At 35.2% G+C, this 22,642-nt stretch overlaps 2 protein-coding genes across 2 annotated transcripts in view; both read right to left on the bottom strand.

The window, feature by feature from the left end:
• The window catches only part of LOC142341558 (late histone H2A.1-like), a 305,796-nt gene that overhangs the window by 172,270 nt on the left and 110,884 nt on the right, over positions 1-22,642 (bottom strand). The window lies entirely within an intron of this gene.
• LOC142341552 (uncharacterized) overlaps positions 1-22,642 on the bottom strand; it is a 90,266-nt gene that overhangs the window by 5,034 nt on the left and 62,590 nt on the right. The window contains exons 7-12 of the mRNA XM_075392575.1: positions 5,748-5,852; positions 5,083-5,318; positions 4,452-4,747; positions 3,203-3,715; positions 2,740-2,930; positions 610-731 (exon numbers count right to left, since the gene is read on the bottom strand). Of these exons, the coding sequence (XP_075248690.1) occupies positions 610-731; positions 2,740-2,930; positions 3,203-3,715; positions 4,452-4,747; positions 5,083-5,318; positions 5,748-5,852 (1,463 nt within the window). The remainder of the gene's footprint in view (positions 1-609; positions 732-2,739; positions 2,931-3,202; positions 3,716-4,451; positions 4,748-5,082; positions 5,319-5,747; positions 5,853-22,642) is intronic.

The raw sequence follows: 22,642 nt of genomic DNA, 5'->3' as shown, positions 1-22,642 counted from the left end.
CTAAAAGCGATATTGTGCTTTAGCGTTGTCATAAGATAATTTTTATGAGCCCTATGTCTGATATATTTCTAACATAATCAGTTTCAATAAAAGGAGCACTGGGAATAAAAGGTAGTGAGTGCAGTGTGCAAAGGAATTAAACTATTCTAGAAACAAATTACCAGTTCTTTTCAACTTTATATAAAAATGTGTGCAAAAGTCATCTCCGAAAGAATATAGCTATGGCAGCATAGATTGAAAACTAAAAAAGTTATCAATAAATGTGAAGGATTAACAATGAACGTATCAGTAATCCTCGTTGAACTGAAACCATAGTGAACGTCGCCCATGAGGAATTCATTACTCCCTTCATTGAGTGATAAAATATTAGAATGGTATATTTGTTTGAATTTTATAGAGTGAATCCCCTCAATGCTGTATTTTGCCCGGTAGAAGTTTAATGAAAAGATTGATAGTGAACCAGTTGATAAAAGGATATGAGCCCGAATTTTTCCAAAAAGATTCTACGACGAATTTAAAATAATAACAGTCATTTGAGATTTCAGTTACAACGAAATAACAACATACAATAATTAAGCAATGACAATATTAGCAAAGTTTGTGCCTTACTTTTTAGGGTCAGGGTTGAAGTTGGCTAAGAACGCGATTGCACAATGCACCCTCTTCCTCTCAAACTTGTCTGTGATACCCAAAACAGATTTCAGTTCACTGCTTTTCAGGGCGAGAAGTGTCTAAAATAGCACACTTTGTTATCTTGTTATTAAGCATTAACTGTCAGGAATCTTTCATGCTCTCAACAACCGTTACAACTTAACGTGTTTATTACATTACAAGGAGAAAAGGCTATTTTTAATACATAATAACTGAGCCTTTTAAAGTGCGCACATGAAGTTCCGAATCATCTCATCAACAAGAATTTCTGAATTTTCTACTTTGTCTAGAAGTCAAATCTTTTGCAAAACCGCGTTCGAGCCTAGCTAAAATTTTATTATTAAATACGTGATCATAATCAAAACCTTGATTATTTCGCGCGGAAAGCGAAACCTAAAAAACCTCAAATTATTGATGTAAAAGTTGACAAATAGTTTAGATAACAGAACAAAAAAAATGTGGATAAAGTGAAATGTCTGGTAATGTAACAAACTCTGCGAAAATTTCGTCAAAGTATTCAAAATTTTCAAGACATAAAACGTTAAACTTACTAAAAATCAAAATTGAACCATTCACTTGAAGCTAGCCCGTTTAATGAGAGCTTGTTCCAACTCGTTGAACTCAAACAAGCCAAAGTACATTTAAGAATAAAAACGGTCAGGCAAAAATTTTGCATATAAACAAAAAAACGCACATGACCACACAAACTTTGTCCGCGAGCATTGATCAGCCACATTTCACATTAACATTTTCAGCTTTAATTATTCATCCTAATTTAGCAATTATCTGTGCACGTTTCTGCTGTAATTTGAAAAATACTAAGAATAATTATAAATTAGCGCATAAATTTGCTTGAAGAGAGCAATATTAAATTGAAGGAAGATCAAAGATAAACACCTAAGCGAAATAAGATGTTCAATATATCAACATACCCGGCAGATTGCCGGAAAATAGCCGCCGTTGATTCCAATAAGCATGATTGGGATTGAAATAACAGAAGATATTGAAAAAAAAAAGATTTTTGTACAAAAACATTTTTTTAAGTCCGATTTATTTTGATGGCATTTCGTAGTTGAACATACTTATGTTTCTTAGAGAGAGGCTACAGGGGCTACTATCAATAACAATAAGCATTAGAGAGAGGTAACTAATACTTATAGGACCGACGTTCAAATAGCGGGCATCTAAAATTGGGCTTTATGGGTTTATCCCGTTTCTATTTCTGACTTCAATTTTTTATACTGACTCTGTTCATTTTGAATTGCTTTCCTGAGCAGCTGCTGTTTAAAAGGACTTTGAGCAGAATGAGAGAAGAGAGAAACTAGCCTAGAGAAGTCAAAAAGATTTCACGCAAAATGTTGAAAAGGCGGCAAAATGAGGTAAAGCGAAACATTTTTTTATTCGACGAAGTAAAAAAAACATAGCAGGACAAGTCCTGACGTACAATTCAAAGAATTATCATTGACTAAATAGAACAACTAGACCTAGAGTGGACTATGAGTGAATTGAGAAAACCATTTTTAAAAAAATCATATCAAAAATAAGAAAAAAGAAACAAAAAATCAATGTCAAAATGCCGCATGTGAACAAAAAAACAATTAGCGAGAAATGAAAATTTAATTCAAGCAAAAAACTAGGCCTAGAATGAGCTGTGAATGGATTGGGAAAACCATTTAGAAAAAAATCCGATCCAAAAAATCGAAAAAACAGTAAAAATCAGAGTGAAATTGCCGCATGTGAACAAAAAACCATTACCGAGAAACCGAATTTTTGTTCAAACACCATTTTTGCACTCTACTTTAAAATTAGAGCGAAAAAAATTCACGCCGCAAAACCACTCGCTTTTTCGCTCCATTTCCTGTTTCGGCGTGACCAAAATCACTACTCCAATTTGACTTCAAAAATCATGAAAATGTGTGAACAGATCTTAAAAAAAAAGACAGCGCCCCAATACAATTCAAATTCTCTGAATTGTAAAAAAAAATAGGAGCGCTATAATAGCCGGCTGAGAAGATGAGGGCGGCTATTAATAATGAAGGACATTGGTGAAAATTTGTCATGCCTTACATAACCCAAAAATCAGCTTACCGGTATGTCCTTGACATTTTTGTTAAAACTGTCTCTCACATTCTCTCCCAGTCCCAATTCCAATAAAAACCAGTCAGTCAGAACTTCTGTAGGCCAGAGTCTGATGTTTTTGGTGTGTTTCAACTCCTTCACCTTCTCCAGTGGTCTCTCTACAGCTGTCGGCTGGCTACCATCCGGCAACGATAGGTCATCTGCAAATCAAAATGCTATCACTATAATGATGCTTTGGGCTGCCTCAATATATACAACCAGTCAGACAAATAAAAATAAAACTATCTACCACACTTTTATGCACTGAAATCAATATCGACTTTAGGATCTAATTTCAGAATTTTTTTTGCAAATTAGCGAGCAAATTATGACCAAACATGACGCCTTTTGTTCAGCATGTAAAGACTCGAGGGTCCATAGTATCAAAAGGACTCCATAAAAACAGAAACAGAAGAATTCTTGGTGTACTAACAGACAGATGATGATGATATGGAATGTCTTCTGGTATCGATCGCAGGAGTCCGCGGAATCGAATCGAAGTGAGATCCCGCAAAACTCGCTCTTCCGGGCCTCGGAGTCTGAATCGTGCTGAACCCTCCGGGACTCATCGTCGGGTCAAATATTCCTTGATGGATTGCCGACGTTCCAGGACCAGCACTCGAGTGCCTCGTTTTGGGTTTGGTTCCCATGCTGTTAATTAAATGAGATAGCTTATCGTTTTTCAAGGAGTTTGTGGGGAACGGACTAAACGTTGCAATCTGCTCCGCGGATACTGACTTTTGGCTGACAAACTGAGGATTTGATTGTTGATCTTCAGGCGGGAAGGGATACCGACCACCTTGAGAATTTTGAACATTTCGCTTTGATGATGCGATACTTGTGCTGTCGGAAGAGTAAGGCGATGCTGTTTGATTAAATCCGGCGGATCCAAGGATACTGGTTCCTGATGCAGACACTGCCGAAATGTTAGCAGTTGTATCAATGTCTAAAATAACATCGCCTTTTAAGCCTCAAAACAAGCATTTTTCATACTGTTGTGAGTTATTGAAGAAAAGAAAGCCACTCTAAATGCCTTGCCGAAAACTTCATATTGAAGAGTGAGTTCTTTTTGCGTACTGTGGTCATAAAACATGAAGTTGTATGATATACTACAACTATTAACGTGGCAAAATATTCGATGGCAGTGCAAACTGAAAAAATTGGGAAGATCAATGATTGTCTGTAAGCTTTACCACTTAACACACTTGACTTTGTCTTAAGAGAAGAATCTTGAAAAGTCAAGTTAGGGTCTATTGTTAATTTACTATAACTCCTATGAGAACGGAAGAAGTCAAGATGGTATGAGAATGATGCAAACAGAACAATAATAATTTCAATCAAATTGCGGAATTAGATTGCTCTCGAACAACAGATGGGGCAATTTAATTTACAGGGGGTGTAGCTTAGAAATGTTTTATGGGTTCAATAAAAAAACCTCATAGGGGTTCGAACCCCAGACCACCACGTTGTCAGTCCGACATCTTAACCACTTTTGCTCGCAATCGCTTATGCAAACAAACTTTGAGAGCGAGAGCAACTTAGATCACTTAAAAATGAAGAACTCAAAAGCGTGAAAAAGTCACTCAAAAAGTCAAAGAATGTTCATTCGTTCATTATCATTAATAAGGAATTAAGAAGGAAAAACAAAATTCTGTCAAATTGCAAAGTGTCATGGTAAATACCTGTATTGGGATAAGATGGACGTTTTGACACTTCCTCATAATCAGTGTCACTTTCTGCACCTCTATTGTTGACACCACCATACCCTGTACGCCCACCTGGTCTACTTCCAGTCACTGGTCGTCTGTTTTTGTTCAAAGTCTCCCCACTTCCTCTTCCATCTGAGGAATGCTGGGAAGACTTGTTTGTTCCGTACTGTTGTTCTTGAGGATTAGCATAATTGCTGTTGTTGTTGGCAAATTTGGAAGATGACAATCGTTTTGTGCTTTGAACAGGTGTTGAGGAGTTCGTTGTTTCTCTATAAAAATTGTTAAAATATCAAAAAAATTAACCCGAACCTTAAAATGCAAATTACCGAAATACCAGATAACTGCGCTCAAAATATACCAAATCTTCTAAGTTCTTAAAATAAGGTGAATTGAACCCACATCAAATTTGATGTCAGTATGCGACCAAAATAAAGTTAATTATTTTCAAGAATATGTCATGCCTGGAAGCAACTTCACTGTCTAATGCTTATAGCGCTCTTGATTTTATTACACAAGTTGTTTACACGAGTGGTTATTAAAGATATCTTAGCGGTAAGGCAAATGATATATGATTCCGTTTCTTTATACAGTTACCCATTCGTACCTTGGTAGCTGGGAACTTCCGGAACTCTCTGCCAGACTTTCCTGGTCATCTGTTTCTTCGTCCTCTGACACGTGATGATGATGATTATGATTTGTGTAGGCGTTGCCAACTGATGGTGTGGGAACCAGAACTGGGGTCAATTTGGGCTTCACTACCAATCCACCAGCTCCCCCTCCCTTCATACCCCAGGGACCGTGGTCCCCTATACCAATCGGGATCTGCTGAAGACTACCGCCCTAACAAATCGAAGTTCTCAAAAGTCATTTTTTCATTTTAACGGTATTTTTATAACAAATTTTCAAACATCACTTCAGAACCAATTTTCGCACGATTATCTCAGCAGTAACATCTCAAATTCTGCTGATAAAGCTCATATTGAGATGAGAGTGGTACCTCTCAAGAAACACCCGAAGAAAGCAAGAAACCTTTTTGAATGGGTACATATACAACCTATATGTCACTTATATGTTGTAAATCACCTTTATATGTCACATTATTAAAGAATTCATTTTTATGCTCAGTTTTTTGATGGACAACAAACTTAGCTCCGTTTGTCATCGCAAGACTTTCAAGAGGCGGCAAGAGCAGTAATAAAAAATTCCGCTTTAAAATTCATGCACAATAAACGAAGTATTGCACAAAAGTGAGTGGAAAAGTCTGCTTACGTGGAATTCGCAGACACATCTGCTTTTTATGAAATTCATGTCGTAAATTAGAATCCGTTTTTCCTCACACAGCTTGCTGTTCTCTTCTTTCAACTGCTGGTTCTCCTGAAAACACAAGTTCCATTTAAACAAGTTGTAAACTTGGGATTAATCGAATAGAGAAAAAACCAAGAAAAGGAACTATAACTTTGTACGAATTGCTCTCAAACAACTGGCGAGCTAAACGGTTCTTAAGTTTAAAAAGGAGGTTAGCCTTACTGAGGTGATGAGTGGAGGGGGGGGGGGGGAGTTCCAAACCTGCCAAAGTTTACCTTCAGATTATGAATTTATACCTCCCCATCAGTTTTCGTGAAAGGTAAATATAGACTATTTAGAGCTCTAACAGCACTGAAGAGACACTTAATGGCCTCCAGTTTTCGCAGCTTACACGTTTTGGAGGAAAAAGTCCCCGGGAGGAGGTTTCACCCCTATTTCACCCCTAATTAGCGGGGATTAGGGTGTAATCCATTTTCCACTCTTATTTACCGGGGAAAAGAGTGTAAGAGTGGAATTTGAAGAAATTACACTGTTATTACACTCTTTTGTACACTCTTTTTACACTCTTAGAAAGAGTGTAATTAAGGGTGGAATGATAAAAGATTACACCCTTTTTTCCACCCTTATGAAAAGAATCAATTATTTTTACACTCTTATTTTTACACTCTAGAAAGAGTGTAATTAAGGGTGGAATGATAAAAGATTACACCTTTTTTCCACCCTTATGAAAAGAATCAATTATTTCTACACTCTTATTTTTACACTGTAGAAAGAGTGTAATTAAGGGTGGAATGATAAAAGAGTACACCCTTTTTTCCACCCTTATGAAAAGAATCAATTACTTTTACACTTTTAAACCCTTTTTATTTCTAGAGTGTAATTTAAAGTTGGTGATAAAATTAAAAGTTCGGACTGACCGAATTAATTTGGACAAGTTTTTACCTAGTTCCAAAAAAAGTATCTGAATTTTTTCTATCACCGAACATTGTTTTGTTGATCAAATCGTCAATTTTAGTCCAATTGTGCTCATTTTTGGTTTGCAGGCTCCAATTTAGACATAATTGAGGATGAAAAACAAAATGGACCGAGCAAACCATTTTGATCACGTTTTCAATTACTTCCAAAAAAGTATCCGCGCTCGATGAGGCTTAACTTTTTCGATCACCGAACATTGTCTTGGAGCCGAAATCGTCAATTTTAGTCCAATTGTGCTCCTTTTTGGTGGGTTTGCTCCACTTTAGCAACAATTGGTGATAAATTTAAAAGGTCGGACTGACCGAACTAATTTGGACAAGTTTTTACCTAGTTCCAAAAAAGTATCTAAATTTTTTCTATCACCGAACATTGTTTTGGTGACCAAATCGTCAATTTTAGTCCAATTGTGCTCATATTTGGTTTGCAGGCTCCAATTTAGACATAATTTAGGATGGAAAAAAAATGGACTGAGCAAACCATTTTGGACACGTTTTCAATTACTTCCAAAAAAGTATCCGCGCTCGATGAGGCTTAACTTTTTCGATCACCGAACATTGTTTTGGAGACGAAATCGTCAATTTTAGTCCAATTGTGCTCATTTTTGGTGGGTATGCTCCACTTTAGCAACAATTGGTGATAAATTTAAAAGTTCGGACTGACCGAACTAATTTGGACAAGTTTTTACCTAGTTCCAAAAAGTATCTAAATTTTTTCTATCACCGAACATTGTTTTGGTGACCAAATCGTCAATTTTAGTCCAATTGTGCTCATTTTTGGTTTGCAGGCTCCAATTTGGACATAATTGAGGATGAAGAAAAAATGGACTGAGCAAACCATTTTGAACACGTTTTCAATTACTTCCAAAAAAAGTATCCGCGCTCGATGAGGCTTAACTTTTTCGATCACCGAACATTGTTTTGGACACGAAATCGTCAATTTTAGTCCAATTGTGCTCATTTTTGGTTGGTATGCTCCACTTTAGCCACAATTGGTGATAAAATTAAAAGTTTGGACTGACCGAACTAATTTGGACAAATTTTTGCCTAGTTCCAAAAAAAGTATATGAATTTTTTCTATCACCGAACATTGTTTTGGTGACCAAATCGTCAATCTTAGTCCAATTGTGCTCATTTTTGGTGTTCAGGCTACAATTTAGACATAATTGAGGATGAAATAAAAAAAATGGACTGAGCAAACCATTTTGGACACGTTTTCAATTACTTCAAAAAAAGTATCAGCGCTCAATGAGGCTTAACTTTTTCGATCACCGAACATTGTTTTGGACACGAAATCGTCAATTTTAGTCCAATTGTGCTGATTTTGGAGGGGATGCTCCACTTTAGCCACAATTGGTGATAAAATTAAAAATTCGGGCTGACCGAACTAATTTGGACAAGTTTTTACCTAGTTCCAAAAAAAAGTATCTGAATTTTTTCTATCACCGAACATTGTTTTGGTGACCAAATCGTCAATTTTAGTCCAATTGTGCTCATTTTTGGTTTGCAGGGTCCAATTTAGACATAATTAAGGATGAAATAAAAAAAATGGACTGAGCAAACCATTTTGGACGCGTTCTCAATTACTTCCAAAAAAGTATCCGCGCTCGATGAGGCTTAACTTTTTCGATCACCGAACATTGTTTCGGACACGAAATCGTCAATTTTAGTCCAATTGTGCTCATTTTTGGTGAGTATGCTCCACTTTAGCCACAATTGGTGATAAAATCAAAAATTCGGACTGACCGAACTAATTTGGACAAGTTTTTACCTAGTTCCAAAAAAAGTATCTGAATTTTTTCTATCACCGAACATTGTTTTGGTGACCAAATCGTCAATTTTAGTCCAATTGTGCTCATTTTTGGTTTGCAGGGTCCAATTTAGACATAATTAAGGATGAAATAAAAAAAAATGGACAGAGCAAACCATTTTGGACACGTTCTCAATTACTTCCAAAAAAGTATCCGCGCTCGATGAGGCTTAACTTTTTCGATCACAGAACATTGTTTCGGACACGAAATCGTCAATTTTAGTCCAATTGTGCTCATTTTTGGAGGGTATGCTCCACTTTAGCCACAATTGGTGATAAATTTAAAAATTCGGGCTGACCGAACTAATTTGGACAAGTTTTTACCTAGTTCCAAAAAAAAGTATCTGAATTTTTTCTATCACCGAACATTGTTTTGGTGACCAAATCGTCAATTTTAGTCCAATTGTGCTCATTTTTGGTTTGCAGGGTCCAATTTAGACATAATTAAGGATGAAATAAAAAAAATGGACTGAGCAAACCATTTTGGACGCGTTCTCAATTACTTCCAAAAAAGTATCCGCGCTCGATGAGGCTTAACTTTTTCGATCACCGAACATTGTTTCGGACACGAAATCGTCAATTTTAGTCCAATTGTGCTCATTTTTGGTGAGTATGCTCCACTTTAGCCACAATTGGTGATAAAATTAAAAATTCGGACTGACCGAACTAATTTGGACAAGTTTTTACCTAGTTCCAAAAAAAGTATCTGAATTTTTTCTATCACCGAACATTGTTTTGGTGACCAAATCGTCAATTTTAGTCCAATTGTGCTCATTTTTGGTTTGCAGGGTCCAATTTAGACATAATTAAGGATGAAATAAAAAAAATGGACTGAGCAAACCATTTTGGACACGTTCTCAATTACTTCCAAAAAAGTATCCGCGCTCGATGAGGCTTAACTTTTTCGATCACCGAACATTGTTTCGGACACGAAATCGTCAATTTTAGTCCAATTGTGCTCATTTTTGGAGGGTATGCTCCACTTTAGCCACAATTGGTGATAAATTTAAAAATTCGGGCTGACCGAACTAATTTGGACAAGTTTTTACCTAGTTCCAAAAAAAAGTATCTGAATTTTTTCTATCACCGAACATTGTTTTGGTGACCAAATCGTCAATTTTAGTCCAATTGTGCTCATTTTTGGTTTGCAGGGTCCAATTTAGACATAATTAAGGATGAAATAAAAAAAATGGACTGAGCAAACCATTTTGGACGCGTTCTCAATTACTTCCAAAAAAGTATCCGCGCTCGATGAGGCTTAACTTTTTCGATCACCGAACATTGTTTCGGACACGAAATCGTCAATTTTAGTCCAATTGTGCTCATTTTTGGTGAGTATGCTCCACTTTAGCCACAATTGGTGATAAAATTAAAAATTCGGACTGACCGAACTAATTTGGACAAGTTTTTACCTAGTTCCAAAAAAAGTATCTGAATTTTTTCTATCACCGAACATTGTTTTGGTGACCAAATCGTCAATTTTAGTCCAATTGTGCTCATTTTTGGTTTGCAGGGTCCAATTTAGACATAATTAAGGATGAAATAAAAAAAATGGACTGAGCAAACCATTTTGGACACGTTCTCAATTACTTCCAAAAAAAGTATCCGCGCTCGATGAGGCTTAACTTTTTCGATCACCGAACATTGTTTCGGACACGAAATCGTCAATTTTAGTCCAATTGTGCTCATTTTTGGAGGGTATGCTCCACTTTAGCCACAATTGGTGATAAAATTAAAAATTCGTACTGACCGAACCAATTTGGACAAGTTTTTACCTAGTTCCAAAAAAAAATCTGAATTTTTTCTATCACCGAACATTGTTTTGGTGACCAAATCATCAATTTTAGTCCAATTGTGCTCATCTTTGGTGTGCAGGCTACAATATAGACATAATTGAGGATGAAATAAAAAAATGGACTGAGCAAACCGTTTTGGACAAGTTTTCAATTACTTCCAAAAAAGTATCCGCGCTCGATGAGGCTTAACTTTTTCGATCACCGAACATTGTTTCGGACACGAAATCGTCAATTTTAGTCCAATTGTGCTCATTTTTGGAGGGTATGCTCCACTTTAGCCACAATTGGTGATAAAATTAAAAATTCGTACTGACCGAACCAATTTGGACAAGTTTTTACCTAGTTCCAAAAAAGTATCTGAATTTTTTCTATCACCGAACATTGTTTTGGTGACCAAATCATCAATTTTAGTCCAATTGTGCTCATTTTTGGTGTGCAGGCTACAATTTAGACATAATCGAGGTTGAAATAAAAAAATGGACTGAGCAAACCATTTTGGACAAGTTTTCAATTACTTCCAAAAAAGTATCCGCGCTCGATGAGGCTTAACTTTTTCGATCACCGAACATTGTTTCGGACACGAAATCGTCAATTTTAGTCCAATTGTGCTCATTTTTGGTGGGTATGCTCCACTTTAGCCACAATTGGTGATAAAATTAAAAGTTCGGACTGACCGAACTAATTTGGACAAGTTTTTACCTAGTTCCAAAAAAGTATCTGAATTTTTTCTATCACCGAACATTGTTTTGGTGACCAAATCATAAATTTTAGTCCAATTGTGCTCATCTTCGGTGTGCAGGCTACAATTTAGACATAATTGAGGATGAAATAAAAAAAATGGACTGAGCAAACCATTTTGGACAAGTTTTCAATTACTTCCAAAAAAGTATCCGCGCTCGATGAGGCTTAACTTTTTCGATCACCGAACATTGTTTTGGACACGAAATCGCCAATTTTAGTTCAATTGTGCTCATTATTGGTGGGTATGCTCCACTTCAGCCACAATTTAGAACGTTTGAAAATAGTAGTTAGCAATATCTCAATTTGTATACAAAATTTCAACGAACTCTCTAATTAGGTGAAGAAAATTTCAAACTTCTTGAAAAACGTTTGTTAATATCTTTTTGAAGAAGACAAGTTAAAAACACCTCATTGGCCCATTTTAATGCCCCAATAAAGTAGCTTTTGAATATGTGTAGTAGTAATTAGCAATAATTCGATTTGTATACAAAATTTCAAAAATGTTTCGGGGTAAATGAAGAAAATGTCAACCTTCTTGAAAAACGTTTGTTAATAACTTTTTGAAGAAGCCGAGTTACAAACTCTATATTGGCCCATTTTATTGCCGTGTTATTGCACTTTTTGAATATCTGTAGTAGTAGTTGGCTATATTTTGATTTTTATACAAAATTTCAAAAATGTCTCGAGGTAAATGAAGAAAATGTCAACCTTCTTGAAAAACGTTTGTTAATAACTTTTTGAAGAAGCCGAGTTAAAAACTCTACATTAGCCTATTTTATTGCCGTGATAGAGTAGCTTTTGAGTTTGTGTAGTAGTAGTTAGCAATCTTTCGATTTTTATACAAAATTTCAAAGATATCTCTGAGTAAATGAAGAAAATGTCAAATTTCTTTAAAAACGTTTCATCATAACCTTTTGACAAAGAAGAGTTAGAAAATCTATAATAGCCCATTTTGTTGCTGTGATATTGTACTTTTTGAAAATATACGGACGTTTCTCCGATTTGTTTTATTTCTAACCGAAAAATCCAAAAAACTGTTGATTTAGGGGCAAAAAATAGCTATTTTTGTCGAACTTCGACTAAATTTTCCCAATTAAAAGCAAAAAACATACAAGTTTTTGGTATCATAATAAACTAGAGTTTAAGGTTCCAATGACAATATAATTTGTTTTTTAAATAAATGCCAAACAAGAGAATGCGAGAGCAAAATAGCGGCCGAAATCAGGGTCGATTTTTGCAAAAATTTCAAATTTTCAAAGTTGTTTAGTTTAATAACTCTTTTGTCACAAATTGATTTTACAAGTATGTTATATCATTTTCTTGCTCATATAATACTCTTTACGAATATATAAGGATCAAAAAGTTTCGATACAGTTATATGGCTCAATTTTTTGATTTCCCAAATGTTAATGAAAAAGAGCCAATTTCAGCCAGAATGGCAAAAATCGAGTTTTGATTTATTCAGTTTTTTTTCACGTTTTAAACCTTAGATCGACGCCCCAGTTCATGCTGATTACCAAAAAATATTCATTTTTCAAATTTGGTTCAGTAGTTTTCGAGATATAAGCCTTTTTCAGACGCATACCTCGGTCCCACCTAGCTGAACCACCTAGCTCCACCTCCATCCCCCCCTCCGATCAACTTTCTTTTTTTTATTCGAATTTAACTTCCATAATGATCGCCCCCATCTATAGAGCTTCTCGAATATGTTACTTTTACTATTTCGTTGTTTACTTCATCTTCATAACTTCTTACACAGATGAAAAAGTGAAACTTTCGTTCACCGCGTCCAGCGGGTCACGTGACATGCTAATTCGGTGTGCTGTCCCGTCAAGTGACAGCAGAGAGAGGCTCAATGACTGCCTTCTACTTCCCCGAGGTAAGCATGTATGAAGGTGAAGGTGAAATGAAATAGAATTTTCCGAAAGCTCACACAGACGGCAACGAAAGTAGAGAAAGTAGAATGAGAATGCGTTGCACGAAGGAGTTGTAAGCGCCCGTATGCCTGCAGATCGAGTGCAGAGTGACTGCGTAGAGTGACTATGGAGTAGATTGGCAGTAGAGTGACTGCAGCAGAGAGAGCAGAGCAATAGCAGGGATGGCTGCAGAGTGACCGCAGGGTCCGCGCTGTTCGATATAACGGGTTTTAAAGCTAGTTGCGTCATTATATGACCGAATATTTCAGATTTATGATGTCGGAGCATTTCGATGACGATGATATTCTTGGCGAAGGCGTTTGTGTTAGTGAAATTGCGGTCCCAGGTGGAGAGGCGAAGAAGGCGAAGAAAGAGCATTGCTTGAAGATCAAAGCAGATCGAGAGGCAGATGAGTACAATCGATCGTTTTACAGGCCACCAAAACGGAAGATCGAGCAATTGCTGCCCTTGTCCTTCAAGTTTGTTGGGTTCGATGCCAATGGAAACCCAGTTGAAGAGGTGATGGGGCATGTTAAGCAATTGTTTTTTGGCGTCGAAAGCGTTGCACTTGGCAAACTTCGACCCAATCAGAAGAAAAACCCAGTGTACAATGGCTGGGTCAACTTTCTCGGTGTAGGCCATTGCAAGAAAGCAATTCGAGCCGTAGAAGAAGGAAAATTTGGCAACATGAAGGTTGTGAAGATTGGGCGAACCAAGGAATTAGCTTGTGCGCCGATGAAATTGAAGATAAAGAAGCCTCCAAAGAGGCGAACACACCTTACATGTTGGGGGCAAAGATTACTGCCTAATTACAGGAAATTCGCCAATGATGATTTTATGATTCTGAAGTTTTGAATTGTTTTCCGGTGTTTTGATTTGTTTGATGATTTTCATGCTTTGAACTTTGTATAGTTTGTTTATTTCATCAATTGCTTAGTTTACTTAATTTGATCAATTCGAGTCATTAATTGACTTTGTTTCGCTTTTTTCTCTTTCTCCTTTATGATGTATGCATTTATAAATTTATAATCATCCAACACATGGCTTTTTTTTAGTTGCTTGCAGGGGAAACCCTAGATTACCAACAAGCGACTAAAAATTAGCTGTGTTTTCAATCTCATTTTTTTCGCTTATTCTAAAAATTAGTTTAATTTTATCGGGTCAAGGAGTTGTCTAAATCAAACCAAACTTGGTATGGAGTATCACCAGTGTATATAGAATCTAAAACAAAAAGAATTTCTGGCATAGCTTGCCTAGGAAAAAAGTTAGCTTTTCATACGGAAATTTGCGATTATTTCGAATAAATAATTTCAAAAACAGGTCTTTTTCGTCGGGTCAAGGAGTTGTTCAAATCGAACCAAACTCGGTATCGAGTATCCCATGGGTAACTAGATTGTAAAACAAAAAGAATTTTTGGCATAGCTTGCCTAGGAAAAAAGTTAGTTTTTCGTACGTTAATTTCCGATTAATTCGAATAATTAATTTTAAAAATAGGTCTTTTTCGTCGGGTCAAGGAGTTGTTCAAATCGAACCAAACTCGGTATCGAGTATCCCATGGGTAACTAGATTGTAAAACAAAAAGAATTTTTGGCATAGCTTGCCTAGGAAAAAAGTTAGTTTTTCGTACGTTAATTTCCGATTAATTCGAATAATTAATTTTAAAAATAGGTCTTTTTCGTCGGGTCAAGGAGTTGTTCAAATCGAACCAAACTCGGTATCGAGTATCCCATGGGTAACTAGATTGTAAAACAAAAAGAATTTTTACTATAGCTTGGGTAGAAAAAAGTTAGTAGTTCATACGGAAATTTGCGAATTTCGCAAATAACGAATTTTAAAAATAGGTCTTTTTCGTCGGGTCAAGGAGTTGTCCAAATCTAACCAAACTCGGTATCGAGTATCCCAAGGTTAACTAGATTGTAAAACAAAAAGAATTTTTACTATAGCTTGCGTAGAAAAAAAGTTAGAATTTCATACGGAAATTTGCGAATTTCGCAAATAACGAATTTTAAAAATAGGTCTTTTTCGTCGGGTCAAGGAGTTGTCCAAATCTAACCAAACTAGGTATCGAGTACCCCATGGGTAACTAGATTGTAAAACAAAAAGAATTTTTACTATAGCTTGCGTAGAAAAAAAGTTAGTATTTCATACGGAAATTTGCGAATTTCGCAAATAACGAATTTTAAAAATAGGTCTTTTTCGTCGGGTCAAGAAGTTGTCCAAATCTAACCAAACTCGGTATCGAGTATCCCATGGGTAACTACATTGTAAAACAAAAAGAATTTTTGGTATAGCTTGCCTAGAAAAAAAGTTAGTAGTTCATACGGAAATTTGCTATTATTTCGAATAATTTTGCGATTATAATTTTAAAAATAGGTCTTTTTCGTCGGGTCAAGGAGTTGTCCAAATCTAACCAAACTTGGTATCAAGTATCCCATGGGTAACTAGATTGTAAAACAAAAAGAATTTTCGGCATAGCTTGCCTAGGAAAAAAGTTAGTAGTTCATACGGAAATTTGCTATTATTTCGAATAATTTTGCGATTATAATTTTAAAAATAGGTCTTTTTCGTCGGGTCAAGGAGTTGTCCAAATCTAACCAAACTTGGTATCAAGTATCCCATGGGTAACTAGATTGTAAAACAAAAAGAATTTTCGGCATAGCTTGCCTAGGAAAAAAGTTAGTTTTTCGTACGTTAATTTCCGATTAATTCGAATACTTAATTTTAAAAATAGGTCTTTTTCGTCGGGTCAAGGAGTTGTTCAAATCGAACCAAACTCGGTATCGAGTTTCCCATGGGTAACTAGATTGTAAAACAAAAAGAATTTTTGGTATAGCTTGCCTAGGAAAAAAGTTAGTAGTTCATACGGAAATTTGCTATTATTTCGAATAATTTTGCGATTATAATTTTAAAAATAGGTCTTTTTCGTCGGGTCAAGGAGTTGTCCAAATCTAACCAAACTTGGTATCAAGTATCCCATGGGTAACTAGATTGTAAAACAAAAAGAATTTTCGGCATAGCTTGCCTAGGAAAAAAGTTAGTTTTTCGTACGTTAATTTCCGATTAATTCGAATACTTAATTTTAAAAATAGGTCTTTTTCGTCGGGTCAAGGAGTTGTTCAAATCGAACCAAACTCGGTATCGAGTTTCCCATGGGTAACTAGATTGTAAAACAAAAAGAATTTTTGGTATAGCTTGCCTAGGAAAAAAGTTAGTAGTTCATACGGAAATTTGCTATAATTTCGAATAATTTTGCGATTATAATTTTAAAAATAGGTCTTTTTCGTCGGGTCAAGGAGTTGTCCAAATCTAACCAAACTCGGTATCGAGTTTCCCATGGGTAACTGGATTGTAAAACAAAAAGAATTTTTGGTATAGCTTGCCTAGGAAAAAAGTTAGTAGTTCATACGGAAATTTGCTATTATTTCGAATAATTTTGCGATTATAATTTTAAAAATAGGTCTTTTTCGTCGGGTCAAGGAGTTGTCCAAATCTAACCAAACTTGGTATCAAGTATCCCATGGGTAACTAGATTGTAAAACAAAAAGAATTTTCGGCATAGCTTGCCTAGGAAAAAAGTTAGTTTTTCGTACGTTAATTTCCGATTAATTCGAATACTTAATTTTAAAAATAGGTCTTTTTCGTCGGGTCAAGGAGTTGTTCAAATCGAACCAAACTCGGTATCGAGTTTCCCATGGGTAACTAGATTGTAAAACAAAAAGAATTTTTGGTATAGCTTGCCTAGGAAAAAAGTTAGTAGTTCATACGGAAATTTGCTATTATTTCGAATAATTTTGCGATTATAATTTTAAAAATAGGTCTTTTTCGTCGGGTCAAGGAGTTGTCCAAATCTAACCAAACTTGGTATCAAGTATCCCATGGGTAACTAGATTGTAAAACAAAAAGAATTTTCGGCATAGCTTGCCTAGGAAAAAAGTTAGTTTTTCGTACGTTAATTTCCGATTAATTCGAATACTTAATTTTAAAAATAGGTCTTTTTCGTCGGGTCAAGGAGTTGTCCAAATCGAACCAAACTCGGTATCGAGTATCCCATGGGTAACTAGATTGTAAAACAAAAAAAATTTTTGGTATAGCTTGCCTAGGAAAAAAAGTTAGTATTTCATACGGAAATTTCCGATTAATTCGAATAATTTTGCGATTATAATTTTAAAAATAGGTCTTTTTCGTCGGGTCAAGGAGTTGTCCAAATCAATCCAAACCCGGTATGTAGTATCCCATGGGTAACTAGATTGTAAAACAAAAAGAATTTTTGGTATAGCTTGCCTAGGAAAAAAGTTAGTATTTCATACGGAAATTTCCGATTAATTCGAATAATTTTGCGATTATAATTTTAAAAATAGGTCTTTTTCGTCGGGTCAAGGAGTTGTTCAAATCGAACCAAACTCGGTATCGAGTATCCCATGGGTAACTAGATTGTAAAACAAAAAGAATTTTTGGTATAGCTTGCCTAGGAAAAAAGTTAGTATTTCATACGGAAATTTCCGATTAATTCGAATAATTTTGCGATTATAATTTTAAAAATAGGTCTTTTTCGTCGGGTCAAGGAGTTGTTCAAATCGAACCAAACTCGGTATCGAGTATCCCATGGGTAACTAGATTGTAAAACAAAAAGAATTTTTGGTATAGCTTGCCTAGGAAAAAAGTTAGTATTTCATACGGAAATTTGCGAATTTCGCAAGTAACGAATTTTAAAAATAGGTCTTTTTCGTCGGGACAAGGAGTTGTCGAAATCTAACTAAACTCGGTATCGAGTGTCCCATGGGTAAGTAGATTGTAAAACAAAAAGAAGTTTTGGTATAGCTTGCCTAGGAAAAAAGTTAGTATCTCATACGGAAATTTGCTATTAGTTCCGAATACTTTTGAGTAAGTATATTTGAAAATACGTCTTTTTCGTCGGGTCATGGAGTTGTTCAAATCGAACCAAACTCGGTATCGAGTATCCCATGGGTAACTAGATTGTAAAACAAAAAGAAGTTTTGGTATAGCTTGCCTAGGAAAAAAGTTGTATTTCATACGGAAATTTGCGAATTTCGCAAATAACGAATTTTAAAAATAGGTCTTTTTCGTCGGGTCAAGGAGTTGTTCAAATCGAACCAAACTCGGTATCGAGTATCCCATGGGTAACTAGATTGTAAAACAAAAAGAAGTTTTGGTATAGCTTGCCTAGGAAAAAAGTTAGTATCTCATACGGAAATTTGCTATTATTTCCGAATAATTTTGAATAAGTATATTTGAAAATACGTCTTTTTCGTCGGGTCAAGGAGTTGTTCAAATCGAACCAAACTCGGTATCGAGTATTCCATGGGTAACTAGATTGTAAAACAAAAAGAAGTTTTGGTATAGCTTGCCTAGGAAAAAAGTAAGTATTTCATACGGAAATTTGCGAATTTCGCAAATAACGAATTTTAAAAATAGGTCTTTTTCGTCGGGTCAAGGAGTTGTTCAAATCGAACCAAACTCGGTATCGAGTATCCCATGGGTAACTAGATTGTAAAACAAAAAGAAGTTTTGGCATAGCTTGCCTAGAAAAAAAGTTAGTCTTCCATACGGAAATTTGCGACTTTCGCAAGTAACGAATTTTAAAAATAGGTCTTTTTCGTCGGGTCAACGAGTTGTCCAAATCAATCCAAACCCGGTATGTAGTATCCCTTGGGTAACTAAATTGTAAAACAAAAAGAATTTTTGGTATAGCTTGCCTAGGAAAAAAGTTAGTATTTCATACGGAAATTTCCGATTAATTCGAATAATTTTGCGATTATAATTTTAAAAATAGGTCTTTTTCGTCGGGTCAAGGAGTTGCCCAAATCAATCCAAACCCGGTATGTAGTATCCCATGGGTAACTAGATTGTAAAACAAAAAGAATTTTTGGTATAGCTTGCCTAGGAAAAAAGTTAGTATTTCATACGGAAATTTCCGATTAATTCGAATAATTTTGCGATTATAATTTTAAAAATAGGTCTTTTTCGTCGGGTCAAGGAATTGTTCAAATCGAACCAAACTCGGTATCGAGTATCCCATGGGTAACTAGATTGTAAAACAAAAAGAATTTTTGGTATAGCTTGCCTAGGAAAAAAGTTAGTTTTTCGTACGTTAATTTCCGATTAATTCGAATACTTAATTTTAAAAATAGGTCTTTTTCGTCGGGTCAAGGAGTTGTCCAAATCTAACCAAACTTGGTATCAAGTATCCCATGGGTAACTAGATTGTAAAACAAAAAGAATTTTCGGCATAGCTTGCCTAGGAAAAAAGTTAGTTTTTCGTACGTTAATTTCCGATTAATTCGAATACTTAATTTTAAAAATAGGTCTTTTTCGTCGGGTCAAGGAGTTGTCCAAATCGAACCAAACTCGGTATCGAGTATCCCATGGGTAACTAGATTGTAAAACAAAAAAATTTTTGGTATAGCTTGCCTAGGAAAAAAAGTTAGTATTTCATACGGAAATTTCCGATTAATTCGAATAATTTTGCGATTATAATTTTAAAAATAGGTCTTTTTCGTCGGGTCAAGGAGTTGTCCAAATCAATCCAAACCCGGTATGTAGTATCCCATGGGTAACTAGATTGTAAAACAAAAAGAATTTTTGGTATAGCTTGCCTAGGAAAAAAGTTAGTATTTCATACGGAAATTTCCGATTAATTCGAATAATTTTGCGATTATAATTTTAAAAATAGGTCTTTTTCGTCGGGTCAAGGAGTTGTTCAAATCGAACCAAACTCGGTATCGAGTATCCCATGGGTAACTAGATTGTAAAACAAAAAGAATTTTTGGTATAGCTTGCCTAGGAAAAAAGTTAGTATTTCATACGGAAATTTCCGATTAATTCGAATAATTTTGCGATTATAATTTTAAAAATAGGTCTTTTTCGTCGGGTCAAGGAGTTGTTCAAATCGAACCAAACTCGGTATCGAGTATCCCATGGGTAACTAGATTGTAAAACAAAAAGAATTTTTGGTATAGCTTGCCTAGGAAAAAAGTTAGTATTTCATACGGAAATTTGCGAATTTCGCAAGTAACGAATTTTAAAAATAGGTCTTTTTCGTCGGGACAAGGAGTTGTCGAAATCTAACTAAACTCGGTATCGAGTGTCCCATGGGTAAGTAGATTGTAAAACAAAAAGAAGTTTTGGTATAGCTTGCCTAGGAAAAAAGTTAGTATCTCATACGGAAATTTGCTATTAGTTCCGAATACTTTTGAGTAAGTATATTTGAAAATACGTCTTTTTCGTCGGGTCATGGAGTTGTTCAAATCGAACCAAACTCGGTATCGAGTATCCCATGGGTAACTAGATTGTAAAACAAAAAGAAGTTTTGGTATAGCTTGCCTAGGAAAAAAGTTGTATTTCATACGGAAATTTGCGAATTTCGCAAATAACGAATTTTAAAGATAGGTCTTTTTCGTCGGGTCAAGGAGTTGTTCAAATCGAACCAAACTCGGTATCGAGTATCCCATGGGTAACTAGATTGTAAAACAAAAAGAAGTTTTGGTATAGCTTGCCTAGGAAAAAAGTTAGTATCTCATACGGAAATTTGCTATTATTTCCGAATAATTTTGAATAAGTATATTTGAAAATACGTCTTTTTCGTCGGGTCAAGGAGTTGTTCAAATCGAACCAAACTCGGTATCGAGTATTCCATGGGTAACTAGATTGTAAAACAAAAAGAAGTTTTGGTATAGCTTGCCTAGGAAAAAAGAAAGTATTTCATACGGAAATTTGCGAATTTCGCAAATAACGAATTTTAAAAATAGGTCTTTTTCGTCGGGTCAAGGAGTTGTTCAAATCGAACCAAACTCGGTATCGAGTATCCCATGGGTAACTAGATTGTAAAACAAAAAGAAGTTTTGGCATAGCTTGCCTAGAAAAAAAGTTAGTCTTCCATACGGAAATTTGCGACTTTCGCAAGTAACGAATTTTAAAAATAGGTCTTTTTCGTCGGGTCAACGAGTTGTCCAAATCAATCCAAACCCGGTATGTAGTATCCCTTGGGTAACTAAATTGTAAAACAAAAAGAATTTTTGGTATAGCTTGCCTAGGAAAAAAGTTAGTATTTCATACGGAAATTTCCGATTAATTCGAATAATTTTGCGATTATAATTTTAAAAATAGGTCTTTTTCGTCGGGTCAAGGAGTTGTCCAAATCAATCCAAACCCGGTATGTAGTATCCCATGGGTAACTAGATTGTAAAACAAAAAGAATTTTTGGTATAGCTTGCCTAGGAAAAAAGTTAGTATTTCATACGGAAATTTCCGATTAATTCGAATAATTTTGCGATTATAATTTTAAAAATAGGTCTTTTTCGTCGGGTCAAGGAGTTGTTCAAATCGAACCAAACTCGGTATCGAGTATCCCATGGGTAACTAGATTGTAAAACAAAAAGAATTTTTGGTATAGCTTGCCTAGGAAAAAAGTTAGTATTTCATACGGAAATTTCCGATTAATTCGAATAATTTTGCGATTATAATTTTAAAAATAGGTCTTTTTCGTCGGGTCAAGGCGTTGTCCAAATCTAACCAAACTCGGCATCAAGTATCCAATGGGTAACTAGATTGTAACACAAAAAGAATTTTTGGTATAGCTTGCCTAGGAAAAAAGTTAGTTTTTCATACGGAAATTTCCGTTTAATTCGAATAATTAATTTTAAATAATTTTTAAAAAAAGGTCTTTTTGATTAGTTCAAAAAGTTGTTGAAGTCAATCCAAACTTGGTATGGAGTATCCCCTGTATATATAGAGTCTCAAACAAAAAGAATTTTTACAATAGCTTGCATAGAAAAGAAGTTAGTATTTCATACGGAAATTTGCGAATTCCGCAAATAACGAATTTTAAAAATAGGTCTTTTTCGTCGGGTCAAGGAGTTGTTCAAATCGAACCAAACTCGGTATCGAGTATCCCATGGGTAACTAGATTGTAAAACAAAAAGAAGTTTTGGTATAGCTTGCCTAGGAAAAAAGTTAGTATCTCATACGGAAATTTGCTATTATTTCCGAATAATTTTGAATAAGTATATTTGAAAATACGTCTTTTTCGTCGGGTCAAGGAGTTGTTCAAATCGAACCAAACTCGGTATCGAGTATTCCATGGGTAACTAGATTGTAAAACAAAAAGAAGTTTTGGTATAGCTTGCCTAGGAAAAAAGTAAGTATTTCATACGGAAATTTGCGAATTTCGCAAATAACGAATTTTAAAAATAGGTCTTTTTCGTCGGGTCAACGAGTTGTCCAAATCAATCCAAACCCGGTATGTAGTATCCCTTGGGTAACTAAATTGTAAAACAAAAAGAATTTTTGGTATAGCTTGCCTAGGAAAAAAGTTAGTATTTCATACGGAAATTTCCGATTAATTCGAATAATTTTGCGATTATAATTTTAAAAATAGGTCTTTTTCGTCGGGTCAAGGAGTTGTCCAAATCAATCCAAACCCGGTATGTAGTATCCCATGGGTAACTAGATTGTAAAACAAAAAGAATTTTTGGTATAGCTTGCCTAGGAAAAAAGTTAGTATTTCATACGGAAATTTCCGATTAATTCGAATAATTTTGCGATTATAATTTTAAAAATAGGTCTTTTTCGTCGGGTCAAGGAGTTGTTCAAATCGAACCAAACTCGG

This window comes from Convolutriloba macropyga, chromosome 6 (genome assembly GCF_964194025.1).
Source record: "Convolutriloba macropyga chromosome 6, txConMacr16.3, whole genome shotgun sequence".
Classification (NCBI taxonomy): domain Eukaryota; kingdom Metazoa; phylum Xenacoelomorpha; order Acoela; family Convolutidae; genus Convolutriloba; species Convolutriloba macropyga.
This window is presented reverse-complemented; position numbering and strand designations above follow the sequence as displayed.